This window comes from Leopardus geoffroyi, chromosome B3 (assembly GCF_018350155.1).
Source record: "Leopardus geoffroyi isolate Oge1 chromosome B3, O.geoffroyi_Oge1_pat1.0, whole genome shotgun sequence".
Lineage (NCBI taxonomy): Eukaryota > Metazoa > Chordata > Mammalia > Carnivora > Felidae > Leopardus > Leopardus geoffroyi.
The window spans coordinates 122,547,042-122,559,766 of record NC_059337.1 but is presented as its reverse complement, the minus strand read 5'-3'; the positions used below and the strand labels follow the sequence as shown (position 1 = coordinate 122,559,766).

Sequence of the window (12,725 nt, the reverse complement as noted above, 5' to 3'; positions counted from 1 at the left end):
TCAGTCTCACTGTTTGCACTAGTGAAAACAAAGTGGTTCATAGTCCTTTTTCTTTTTCCCTAGATTTGTTCCCGATAAGGAGTTTTCTGGTTCAGACCGTAGGCAGAGAGGCCGAGAAGGACCAGTTCAGTTTGAGGAAGACCCTTTTGGTTTAGACAAGTTTTTGGAAGAAGCCAAACAGCACGGTGGCTCTAAAAGACCCTCAGACAGCAGCCGCCCCAAGGAACATGAGCATGAAGGCAAGAAGAGGAGGAAGGAGTAGATACACCGTTCTTCAAAGTGAATGAACTTTTGTCCATAACCCTAATGATGCAAGTCAGATGGGGAAACACTTTGTAAATGGCCAGGATAAAAACCAAATCTGGGTGTTAGACCCCAGCACTACTTTTTATTACGGGAGTAAGGGGGGGGGGGTGGAAAATTCTTTGAACTATTTAGTTTTTTTTAAAGAGTGGGTTGTGTTTGTGTTTCTCCTACCTTTTGGCATTTATAGAACATACTGCCCCACACATGAAATTAAGACCACTTCCTTTTGTGTGACGTTAGTACTTTGGGGATAATATTTTGTGTAAGAAGGACTGCTGATGAATACAGTTGCCCCAATCACAGTGAGTAGAAGGATGTTCACATTCTAGAACTGTCCTGCCAAATGACGCCTGCCCCTCCTGAGCTCGGTTTTCATTTGGAGTGGGGAAAGCAAGCTCTTGCTTGGTGCAACTACTTGTTTCAAATAAAAACATTTAGGCAAAATTTTCAATTTTGATTACTTTATTTAATAGGTAGTAACAGTCTCAAAAATCTTTTTCTTCATCAGATGTTTGATCCCCTTGCAAAATTTTTGGTCTTTGAGCTTGAATGTGGAGCTGAGAAAAATCAAATAAGCATTGTAAGGAAAGACACTATCTGCAAAAACATTACAACTGACTGAAAACTGCCACTTTAAGACTGCCTTTTTATTATGGAGTCAGCAGCTATAAGTCAAGAGGATGTTATATGTTCCCTGCTCTTAAAACTAAATCGGTTTGACCCAAGGTTGCATGGTAAGTGGAAAAGCCAGGATTTCAACAACAGTCTCCCTACCTTGTAAGTAAGTTCCCACTGCTCTATGTTAGATACACCTTGCTAACCATTAAAGGGTCTTCCTGTACTACCCTCCCAGACATCTTAGAACTGGCACTCTCCCACCACCACCATTCTTTAACCAATATTAAGGAAACCTTAGTTACAAATCTCCCAAAGACCTTGTCATTCCATACTTTTGACCTACTGACTGATAAATAGAAAGCTCACGACATTATACAGAAAAATGTTTACCTTTACTCCATCAATAATATGATTTTCTTGCTGTAGTGCATTCTGAAGTTCTTCTTCTGAAGAAAACTGAATCCAACCCATACCTCTGTGAAACCCAGTCTCTTTGTCCTAAAAATTCAAAATTTAGGAAGAGATTAATCATGAACTTGAAAAATGTTTCCATGAGCTCCAAAACAAACTACCAACTTTTCATCTGCCAAAACGGCATAACAGACATTATTAAAGATGTTGAAAAACTTAGTTACCAAAGGCTTAACCGCCGTGTTAATCTTAACATTCTGCTTTTCTGATGCCACTGGAGAAGTAACATACAGGTAGTAAAGTTTCTTTGTCATTCAAGATACAAACCACACTAAAATAAGGGAAATTTTAATCACATAAATAGAGTACTCTAACTTCCTCATTTCTAGAAACTAAAAAATTAAGCCTCAAAATCTAGGTGCATTTCTGGTAATTTTGGAGACCAATTACTCTCATCACCACTACTACCATTATAATCACATACTCCCTATTCCTAATGAAAAATAGGAAAAAAGAAAAAATATATACAGTATTATCCTTATTTACCTAGCTCCAGACTTCAAGGTGCTTCCCTTTGTGCATAGGACAAGAGTGCTTATCATCCAACCTATACATCAGCACGTGTGGAAAAGATTCTGGTGTGCTTCGAAGCACCCTGCTATTTAAAGACGAGGGGTGCCTGGGTGGCTCAGTCGGTTAAGCATCCAACTCTTGATTTTGGCTGAAGTTATGACCTCAAGGTTGTGAGATCAAGCCTGCCTTTGGGCTCTGTGCTGGTCATGGAGCCCGCTTAAGATTCTCTCTCTCTCCCTCTGCCCCTCCCCACCCAAATAAAAAGAACAGATACAAAGATGTCTATTCACTCAGTGTACATCATCATCATCATCAATCTTGTTACAAAGTTATGTTGTGGTCCACACCACCCCCAAACCAAATTCTTAGAAATTGCCCCCATATTTAAAAGGTGACTTTTTTTTGAGAGAGAGAGAAATAGTGGGAGAGGGGGCAGATGGAGGGAGAGACAGAATCTTAAGCAGGTTCCATGCTCAGCACAAAGCATAGGGCTCAGTCCCACGACCCTAGGATCGTGACCTGAGCTAAAATCAAGAATCTGAGGCTCAACTGACAACCACCCGGGGAACTCCTAAAAGGTAACTTTTTAAGTATAAACCTAGACTGCAGGAAGTTTCTGGTAATGTCCCGTGATTCACTCCTTACCTCAGAAAGATACAATTTCTCCTCTACCTCCTTATGACCATTGCTGTAAAAGCTTCAAAAATTTTGTGTGTGGGGGAAGCCTGGGTGGTTTAGTCAGTTAAGTGTCCAGCTCTTGATTTCAGCTCAGGTCATGATCTCCCGGTTGTGAGACTGCACGCTGAACTAGCCTGCTTGGGATTCTCTCTCACCTCTCTCTGCCCTTCCCCTCCTCACTCTCTTTCTCTCTCTCTCTAAATAAATAAACATTTGAAAAAAATGTTTTGTGTTTGTGTAAAACTTAAGTACTGTGTATCTAAGATAGGAACCTGGATTTCTAACTTGAGTACATGAATTGTTTACCAGAAACTTTTTTCCTGTTATTTTATTTAGCTTTACCAAGAATCAAAATTTTCTTTTGTTTAAATCTAAACCTGTTAACTCCAGGTCCTAAATTATTTTATTTATACTTCTAAGAGGGAAATGGGAACCAAGAAAAATGTGTTACTATTTTTGGATAAAATTTTTTAATGCTCCTCAAAAAACACAAGTTTCATACTCTTTGTAAAATTGTAGTTTTTAAGCTTATAGAAACATTTTCATGTCAGTAATACATGTGCTTCGTTCTTTTAATCAACTGTATAAAAAACTCCATTGTATGAATGACTATTTAATCCCATTGATAAACATTTAGGTTCTTTCTGGTAATATTACTATTTTTTTTATTTAGTTTAAAGAGAGAAAGTGCGAGCAGGCGAGAGGGGCAGAGGGAGAGACAGAGAATCTTAAGCAGGCTCCATGCTCATTGCGTAGCCCAATGCAATACTCGATCTCAGAACTCTGGGATCATGACCTGAGCTGAAATCAGCAGTCAGACGCTTAACCAACTGAGTACCCAGGCGCCCCTTTCCAGTTATATTAGTGAACAATGTTGCTTTGAGCATTCTTAACCACACCATTTCTGCAGAATAAATGCCTAAAAATGGAATTGCTAGATCAAAGCAAATACAAATTCTGGATTTTGATTTTACCAAACTACCCTTCAGAAATGAAGTAAACTTCTGAGCAATTTCAGTGCCAGCTTCCCTACACCCTCACTAGCACTAGATAGGAGTAATCTATTAGATCCTTGGAAAGCAACAAATATTAAGAGTTAAGAATTTAAATTTCTTTAAGTTGATATTTTACCATAGTCTTCTCAGTGTCAGGAAAAAAGGGGCAGTTTTAGTGAAGCACCTGTAAACTGTGTGTGTACTCACATTACACCATCAAAAATCCAGTAATTCTAGAAAGCCCACAGAAAAATACAGCCCAGAATAAAGCAAAACAAATTCATAAACTGATTTCTGAACCTTCCTTAGAAAGCAAAGGAGGGGTGCCTGGGTGGCTCAGTTCGGGGAGCATCTGACTTCGGCTCAGGTCATGATCTCATAGTTCGTGAGCTCAAGCCCCACGTCAGGCTCTGTGCTAACAGCTCAGAGCCTGGAGCCCGCTTCAAATTCTGTGTCTACCTCTCTGTCCCTCCTCTGCGTGTGCTCTGTCTCTCTCTCTTTCAAAAATAAACATTAAAATTTTTAAAGGAAATATAACAAATATAAAAATACTAAAAAAAAAAAGGCATTCAACTTAATGAGGATAAAGATTAAAACAGATATTCTCTACCAGTTGAAAAAAAATTTTTTTTAAATGTTTATTTATTTTTTGAGAGACAGCATGAGCAGGAGAGGGGCAGAGAGAGAGGATGACACAGAATTGGAAGCAGGCTCCAGACTCAGCTGTCAGCAGAGAGCCCGACATAAGGCTCAAACCTATGAACCATGAGATCATGACCTGGGCCAAAGTCAGACACTTTAACCGACTGAGCCACCCAGGTGCCCCTCCACCAATTAATTTTCAGATAAAATCATCCTTTAGTATCAAGTCCTTACTATAATACTGGAGTGGGCAGAATTCAAAGATGGCCCTGTGATCTACACATGTCCCACCAAGTTACCCTCTGTATAACCCCTTCCCCTTGAGGGTGTGTGGGACCTGTGACATGCTTCTAACCAAAAGAATATGGCAAAAATGATGGGATGCCACTCCCATGACTATGTTCTAAGACAAACTTAACAGACTAGACAGAGAAACTCCTCTGCTGACTTTGAAGAAGTAAGCTGCCATGTTGGGGGAGCCTACAGACCTCCCAGGTAACAAGGAACTGCAGGTAGTCCCTACAAGCTGAAAGCCAGCAAAAAGGTAGTTCAAAGATGAATTCTGCCAACAATCTGAGGGATCTTGGACATCAGTCTTTCCCAGTTGAGCCTCTGATGAGACCAAAGCCCCCAGCTGACACCTGGCCTGCAGCTATATGAGACCCTGAGTAGAGGGCCCAGTAAGGCTATGCCCAGGTTCCTGATCTGCTGAAACTGTGGATAACATGTTTGTCGTTTTGAGTCCTTACGTTTATGGTAATTTGTTATGTGCAGGATAAGTTGGGTTTTTTTTTTGTTTTTTTTTTTTTTTTACTTTTTAATCAGTATCACCCATAATTTTATCCATAAAGACTCTGAACAGCTTTACTTCATTAGAAAGTCATACAAGTTGATATGTTTTGACAAAAACTCAAGAATTCGAGGATAAAATTTGAGGATCAAGAATGAAAGGATAACTTTTTTTTTTTTTCAAAGAGAATACTCACAAAAGGTATGATGCACTTTCGTATATGGCCAAACTGTGCAAAGTGTTCTCTCAGCTCACCTGTATAGGAAGAGAAAACATGTTAAAAGTAGTTCATGTATTTTGGGGTACCTGGCTGGCTTAGTCGGTAAAGCATGTGACTCTTGAAATCGGAGTTGTGAGTTCAAGCCCCACGTTGGGCACAGAGATTACTTAAAAACAAACAACAAAAAAGGAGTTAATATATTTTGTATTTTTCATCCTAGATTGTAGGTAGAAACCAAAAGTGGGCCTAGAGTTCCCAAACATTTTGTGAACAGGAGCTACTTTGCATTTCCTTGAAGCCTTAAGATTTAGGAAGCAGCTATGGTACTGACTACAGATCTTCAAGTTATGATGGGGTTACAGCTGATAAACCTATTGTAAGTTGAAAATATCCTAAGTTGAAAATGCATTTAATACACCTAACCTACTGAACAGCATAGTTTAGCCTAGCCTACATCATAAAAAAGTTTTTTTATGTTTATTTTTTTAGAGACAGAGCATGAGCAGGGGAAGAACAGAGAGAGGGAGACACAGAATCTGAAGCAGGCTCCAGGCTCTGAGCTGTCAGCACAGAGCCTGGCACGGGGCTTGAACCCATGACCTGAGCCAAAGTCGGACACTTAACTGACTGAGCCACCCAGGCACCCCTAGCCTAGCCAGCTTAAACATGCTCAGAATACTTACATTAGCCTATAGTCAGGCAAAACCATCTAATGCAAAACCTATTTTATAATAAAGTGTTGAATTTCTTATGTAATTTATTGACTACTGAAAATGAAAACCAGAATGGTGGTTAAGGGCACAGAGTAAGTCTATGAGTTGTTTACCCTCGTAATCACATGGCTCACTGGGAGCTGCATCTTGCTGCTGCTGCCTAGTATCACAAAAGAGTATCATACTGCATATCACTAGCACAGGGAAAAAAAATCAAAATTTAAAGCAGAGTTTCTGCAGAATGTGTATCACTATTGCACCATTGTAAAGTCAAAAAATTGTAAATGAAACCACTGTAAGTCAAGAACCATTTCTATAAAGCTGTAATGTACCAGATTTGGGGAAAGTGTGTGTAGGGACACACACAGATAAATTGCTGAGTTGACTGTAGTCTTCATCCCCTGCAGAGGAGTATCTTCATCATAGTGTTAGGTGCATGGATAACAATCCTTGTGAGAAATTCACACAAAAGACAATTTAACCGTAGTGTGTTAAGCCCTTGCCTTCCATAAAGTTTACACTCAGTTAAAAAGCTGATACTTTAAAATTTGTTGAGATGACCCTGCTTACCCTTCCTGCTTTATTTCCTATTGCTGGCCCATAGTTACTCTCTAGTATAGCAAATGCAATTCTGTGTGTCCCGTGGATTTCCATCTTTGTCTATCGTTATTTCCCCTTGTTATGTCGGTAATCCTATCTCTTCCTGCCTAAATTGTAATTATCCTTCAAGATCCAAGCCAAATATATCCACTGAATATTAATTTATCGGGGATCTACTCCAATACAAAACAATGTTGTTATCCTGACCTGAGTCCTCAAAGATGTATAGTAATCTTAAAAATCAAAAATACATGATCTCTTCTGAACTACAGTGCTTGTACTTTCCCTGATTGATATTTCATATTACCTGGTTATTTCCCCTAGTTCATCTAAACCTCACTGCTTCAACAATTGCCAGTATCTGTTGTAAGTCTCCTCACCCTCACCACAACACCATAACTTTCCCAAGTGTTGAGTCCACTATGTCAATAGTAATTGATACACAGTAGGGCAATATTTGATGAATGAATAAATGCCTAGTAATGCTTCAGCAACCCATACGGACTAAATTTCTGAAGAGCTCTCCCAGTTGGTCAAATCAGTTGTCAAGATCAGGACCTCAGAGACCATGTTACTGGAGAATAAACAAAATAGTGTTAAATATACACGTTTTAAACCAGGTATTGAAAGTTCTAGAAAACATTCACTTCCAAAACTAGTTCTGGAAGGTAACCCTCTTCCCAAATTACCTATAACTGTTAAGGGAAAACAGCTTCAAGCACCAAGAACAATGCCCACCACAAACACTCCTTAAATATTTGCTGAATGAATGAATGAACTGAGAGAGAATGTTTCAAAGTTGTATGTTTCATAGACTCTTTGTAAGAGTTTTAAACCAACCCATTATGGTCTGTACACCTGCAACTGCAAGATGCTGATGAAATCCCTGGGCCTTTACACAGTTTCATGGAGCCTAAGCAAGACATTGTACTGGCTTGATCTTCACCTGCCACATATTGAGAAAGTGAGGCACAAACTGATCTATTTTCCATTCCACTACCCACACCTGGACCACAAAAACTAAGAGGTGAGTAATCCCAGTTCCATTCTTTTCTTTAAGGGAGATGACCTGATACATGAAAACCTATAAAACTGACCGTGGATTTTTAATTTTTGGTAGGCAAATATAAAAACATTTTCTCAAAACTGCAACTGACAAAAATCAATGTTGGTGAGAAATTTCGATACTGATTACTCCCAACCCTCTATCTCCAGCCAAGGTCTCTCCCCTTGAGCTTCAATTACAGTAATCACGAAAATGATTATCATTCATTGAGCACTTATGTATCTAGCACAGGTCTAAGCGGTTTACATATAAACTCATTTTAACCCAATCAAAAATCCTATGAGGAAAGTTATTACTGACTCCATTTCACAGATGAAAGTGAATTACAGTAGTGAGCCCTCTTCCCAAATTACCTCCCTTTGGGTTGCACAACTATTAAATGGCCGAGGTGGAATTCTAACCTGCGCACTATGTTTAAAAGGGCACTTCTCAATCTCTACACAATCTTCTCTGCCCACTTGCTGACGGAGACCTCACAGGTTTTTCTCAAACTCAACACATTTAACCTTTACCTCCTCTTCTTTAAACCTGCTGCTTCCACATCCTAACCACGATATTCACCAACGCTAAAAACCTGGAAGTTGTTCTTCCTTTTCCGTCATTCCGTACTCTTTCCCATTCAAACCATCGCGAAAAGCCGCTGATTTTGTTCTGTTAACATAGGTGGATTTGACCCGCTTTTCTACCACTACACTATTTCAGGTCCTCTTCTTTGGACTAAATTACTGAAACTGCCTTTTAGTTCGTCTCCCCGCCTTCAACCTTACCAGTTTGAATCCATCCTCCATACCGCCATCAAAACAGTCCCTTCTAAATCGTACATCTTAACGTTTGCAAGTAACGAACTGTTCCACCAAATCACTCCCGCAGGCAGGAGACCCAGAATACGTGCCGCAAAAGCTCAAGACGCATCCCCAATTAATTGAAAAAAAAAAAAAAAAAAAAAATTCTGCTCACTGGCTTGCTCAGGAGCAACAGCTCTTAATCCAGCTACCACGCTGATTCCAGCGCTCCGCCAAAAGCAGTGCTTTTGAGGATCGCTTGAGCCTCAAACTTCCGCCCCTAATACGTCTCCATCACTCACTCGAGGCTGCGGTCCAGGGAATTTTTCTGACGAAAGCCACCGGCCGACTAGCACTAGTACGCAGCGCCATAGCGCCCCTCACCGCTGAAGCCGCCATCTTTAGATTAAGGACCTCTGTGACCAATGGTCACGACCCCGGAAGAACCTGCCGGATCCGGAGCACGGCAGTCTGCTTCCGGGTCAGAAGAGGCCGGGCAACGAGATGGGGAAGATGGCGGCGGCCGTGGGCTCTGTAGCGACGTTGGCGGCCGAGCCAGGGGAGGACGCCTTTCGGAAGCTTTTCCGCTTCTACCGGCAGAGCCGCCCCGGTTCCGCAGACCTGGGAGCGGTGATTGACTTCTCGGCGGCCCATACAGCCCGCGGCACGGGGCCTGATGCCCGCAAGGTACGGACAGAGGAGCGGCGCGCATCACCGGTCGCCTCACCTCGCTTTTTTGAGGGTCTTCACAGCTCTCCTCATCTCTTTTCGCTGAGTGTTATTGAGTAATCCCCGGCCTCGGTGGGCGTGGAGTTGAATTGTCCATGAAGAGTGACACTTTGGCGGTGAAGAGCTGTGCTGCCGGGTTACTCCACGCGGCCTTTCCTGGCTGCGGCCTCAGAGAATCCCTGGGAATTGGTGTTCATTCCTAACATTAACTGTTCGTTTACATCTCTACTTCAGTTTGTGTAAAAGCCCCTAAACCGTGTTCTTACACGGTAGGGAAGCGCTTTGCAGCTTGAAAAAAACAACCACCCGAGTATCCCCACCACTGAGAGGGATCGATTTTGTTAGTTAAGCCGTCGTCCATAAAATAGGTCCCTGTCGTCTCCGGACCTCTCAGAAAAAGGGCATTGAAAGACTGAGATCATCTCTCCACGTTTGAAAGGAAAGGGCAAATGAATTCAAGCACTATGCATTATTTCTACCTTTCCCCATGTTAAGTAGGAAAAGTAACATAAAGGGGGACACAGGGAAAATCACAGTTATAGTATATAGTATGCATAATTTCTTTATAATCGCTGTTAACACTGAGGATCCCTGATCCCTTAATTTGCCCTTGGTGTTGTCCACAGATGGCTGGATGGAGCATTCCCTCTAAGCTTAATAATAGATCTCAGTAAAATTGGAATGCTGTAGTAACACCATACTTATCTAGAACTTTTTAGGAACTTCATTTGCTAGCAAAAATGGTCTTAGAGTTGTCGAAATAACATACAGAAAGTCTGAACTCTAAGAATAATGTACATGGGACAGACCCTCATTCAGCTCCTTTTGCCTGTATTTTGCTGCAGTATTTAAATAATTTTAGAATATAAGCCACCTGAGAAGAGGACATTGTGTCTAGCACACTATCTGAAACAGTAAGCATTCAATAAATACACTATCCATTGAATAAATACATAAAAACTTCAGTATTTAGTTTCCCAGTTCAAAACAGATTGAAAGTCGCAAATTGGAAAAGAAAGTTGCTCTGAGAGCAACTGATATGCAGTGGAGAAAGTGACAGCTAATAGGCAAGGGAAAAAGCAGAACTTTTTTTAAACTTCGAGGTTTGGTTTAGCTTAGCATGGAGAATAGGTCCACAAACTTACTTCAACTATGGGAGTGTTGCTGAATTACAGTACATTACTAAATATGGTCTATTTAAGAAATCATTACAAAATATTTAAAATAAAAACATCAGTACCTGGAAAAATTAGCTGGTTAAGACTCTCAGAGTTCCAGGTAGCCATTTTATTACAGAAACTGGTATTACACCAGCCACTTGTTGGTATTTTTTTCTGGAAATCTCTACACTTGGTGAAGTTAATAGGATGAGAGACCCTGTCTTTTTGGAAGAGAACATTTGATGTATTCTAAGGCAAGCAAGATCCTAAGTTTATTATTAGTGGAAGAATAAAGGTTTTTGTTTTGTAAATGTCCTTTAGTGACTGCATGTTGGATCCCTTAACCAATTTAATAAGGCATCTCTAAGATACTCTTATATGCAAAGAAAACTTCATGAGCCCCTGAAAAACTTAATTTCAAAGTAATTCACAAAGGCAAAAGCTCTGAGTTTCATTTTGAAGTTTCATCTAAAAAAGAATAAATATCGTACTTTCAGCAAACAGGGTTTCCAGTGTTTCACTGAAACGTTTATTCTGTCTGGTGAGAGCACTCTCCATTCTCTTACCCTCTCCTGCCTGATGTTCCTCATTGGTCTGTTTAAGCACCAGCTGTATATAAGTGCCTCAAAAGCACTGATAGCCTGAACTGAGATGGGCAGCATTTTGACTAAGGGTATTTCAGTACACCAAACACCTTTCATGATTTAGAGTCTTAGAAGAAATCACAAAAGTGTGGTGTCATACAAAAAGGTAGTCTTGAAGGCCAAAATCAGCCTGCTTCTCATTTCTGCTTAATTTTATATTACTTTCTAGTGTTTATTAGTGTATAGATGAGAAAACTAAGGCTCTAAGAAGTGACTTATCGAAGTCTTGCATCAAGTAAGTGGTAGAACGAAGTTTAGGAGCCCAGACTTAAGACTCTGAATTTTGTCTCATACCGGAAATAACTTTAGAAATTTGAGATTCTCAGAGCTGACCTGCAAAGTAGCTTTAGCCCTCCAACTTCTGTTTCCTTCCTGTCAGGTGATCAGATCTCAGCTGAGTGTGTCTTCAGTCAGTGACCATGATGCACATAGAGCAGGACTTCAGCCAGTAAGCAAGTGGCAAGCCTATGGACTCCAAGGCTATCCTGGTGAGTGCAGCAGACCCCGAAAGATAAGATCATGTAATCATTTGTCTAATTTCAGAGCTGTGAAGAGAGTGGGGAAGAGTTGTAAGCAAGTATGCAAAGAGTGAAAATAAACACGGAAATATTTCACTCTCAAACCCCTTTTAAATTCTGTCTCATCTAAAATTTCCGTTTATTTGGGGCGCCTGGGTGGCGCAGTCGGTTAAGCGTCCGACTTCAGCCAGGTCACGATCTCGCGGTCCGTGAGTTTGAGCCCCGCGTCGGGCTCTGGGCTGATGGCTCAGAGCCTAGAGCCTGTTTCCGATTCTGTGTCTCCCTCTCTCTCTGCCCCTCCCCCGTTCATGCTCTGTCTCTCTCTGTCCCAAAAATAAATAAACGTTAAAAAAAAATTTTTTTTTTAATTTCCGTTTATTTAACATTCCTGCAGGATAGAACAGGATTCAGTAGTGCCTACCTTACAATGCAGGAAATGACACCAGGTACAAATCAAAAATAAGGATGTTTACTCTAGGCTCCCTGCCACAACTCCAAGCACCTACTCTGGGAGAAGAACTGCTTTGAATGATAGATTAATTCATAGTGGTCACTCTAGTCACAAAGTGACTATGTTCTCATATGGCCAAAAAAAAAAAAAAAAAAAAAACCTTAAAATTTATTGCTGTCCTTAAGGCTGAGCTTTTGAAAAAAGTGTTACAGTTAATGAGATCAAAAGCCCTAATAGACTAAATAATCTAGCATTTTGAACTTCAGTAATGTTGGGTAGCTGACTTTACAGATAATGAAATTAAGATGATAACAAAGAATGGGTAATGTTCTCATTGTTATTTTTTGAGTAAACTGTTCCCAACATGGGGCTTGAACTCACAACTGCAAGCTCAAGAGTCACATGCTCTACTGCTTGAGCCAGCCAGACACCTTTAATCTTTTTGTTAAGGATCATGGGGACATTGTAGTTGAATGATTATGAACTATTTAGAAATTACAGAAATGCCTTATTTGGCCAAATATATTTTACCTGGCATCCTTTTTCTTGGAGAGGACATAAAGTTAACATTGTATCTGTGATTTCAAATATGGATTAACAGCAAGAAAAAATCCTAAAAAGAAATACTAATTTTCATTGTACCACGGGCCAGATCTGTGTTACAGCTCTTACTACATTGTGATCACTGATGTATTGGTTGATAACATAGGACAGTATAACAGCTTCAATACTTCCTTTAAAAGACCTCATGCACTTTAGTTATGTGTAAAAGAAGAAACAAGGGGCTCCTGGGTGGCTCAGTTGAGCATCCAACTCTTGATTTCAGCTC

General features: G+C 40.4%; 3 protein-coding genes across 4 annotated transcripts in view; 2 read left to right on the top strand and 1 right to left on the bottom strand.

Moving 5' to 3' along the window:
* The window catches only part of SNW1 (SNW domain containing 1), a 33,741-nt gene extending 32,984 nt beyond the window's left edge, over nucleotides 1-757 (top strand). The window contains exon 14 of the mRNA XM_045451704.1: nucleotides 64-757. Coding sequence (XP_045307660.1) covers nucleotides 64-262 — 199 coding nt within the window. The 3' untranslated portion in view covers nucleotides 263-757. The remainder of the gene's footprint in view (nucleotides 1-63) is intronic.
* Nucleotides 751-8,824, bottom strand: LOC123584143 (SRA stem-loop interacting RNA binding protein). Its single transcript, XM_045451707.1, has 4 exons — nucleotides 8,697-8,824; nucleotides 5,210-5,268; nucleotides 1,315-1,422; nucleotides 751-863 (listed from the first exon to the last, which is right to left on the bottom strand). Exons 1-4 carry the CDS (start codon nucleotides 8,791-8,793, stop codon nucleotides 792-794), a joined length of 336 nt encoding a protein of 111 aa, XP_045307663.1. The 5' UTR covers nucleotides 8,794-8,824; the 3' UTR covers nucleotides 751-791.
* A 41-nt stretch (nucleotides 8,825-8,865) lies between these two features.
* ALKBH1 (alkB homolog 1, histone H2A dioxygenase) overlaps nucleotides 8,866-12,725 on the top strand; it is a 28,735-nt gene continuing 24,875 nt past the window's right edge. Inside the window, exons 1-2 of one of the 2 annotated variants that reach the window (XM_045451706.1) lie at nucleotides 8,866-9,081; nucleotides 11,307-11,415. In XM_045451706.1, coding sequence (XP_045307662.1) covers nucleotides 8,899-9,081; nucleotides 11,307-11,415 — 292 coding nt within the window. In that variant the 5' untranslated portion in view covers nucleotides 8,866-8,898. The remainder of the gene's footprint in view (nucleotides 9,082-11,306; nucleotides 11,416-12,725) is intronic. The other variant, XM_045451705.1, reaches the window with a different exon arrangement.

What these genes read in the sequence shown, in the direction of transcription:
- LOC123584143 (XM_045451707.1), bottom strand. Translation starts at nt 8,793, where the DNA reads ATGGCGGCTTCAGCGGTGAGGGGCGCTATGGCGCTGCGTACTAGTGCT. An exon ending in TCCCTGGACCGCAGCCTCGA is followed by an intron (nt 5,269 to 8,696) that starts GTGAGTGATGGA and finishes CTTCCTATACAG; the next exon opens with GTGAGCTGAGAGAACACTTT. An exon ending in GAAAGTGCATCATACCTTTT is followed by an intron (nt 1,423 to 5,209) that starts GTGAGTATTCTC and finishes TTGAATTTTTAG; the next exon opens with GACAAAGAGACTGGGTTTCA.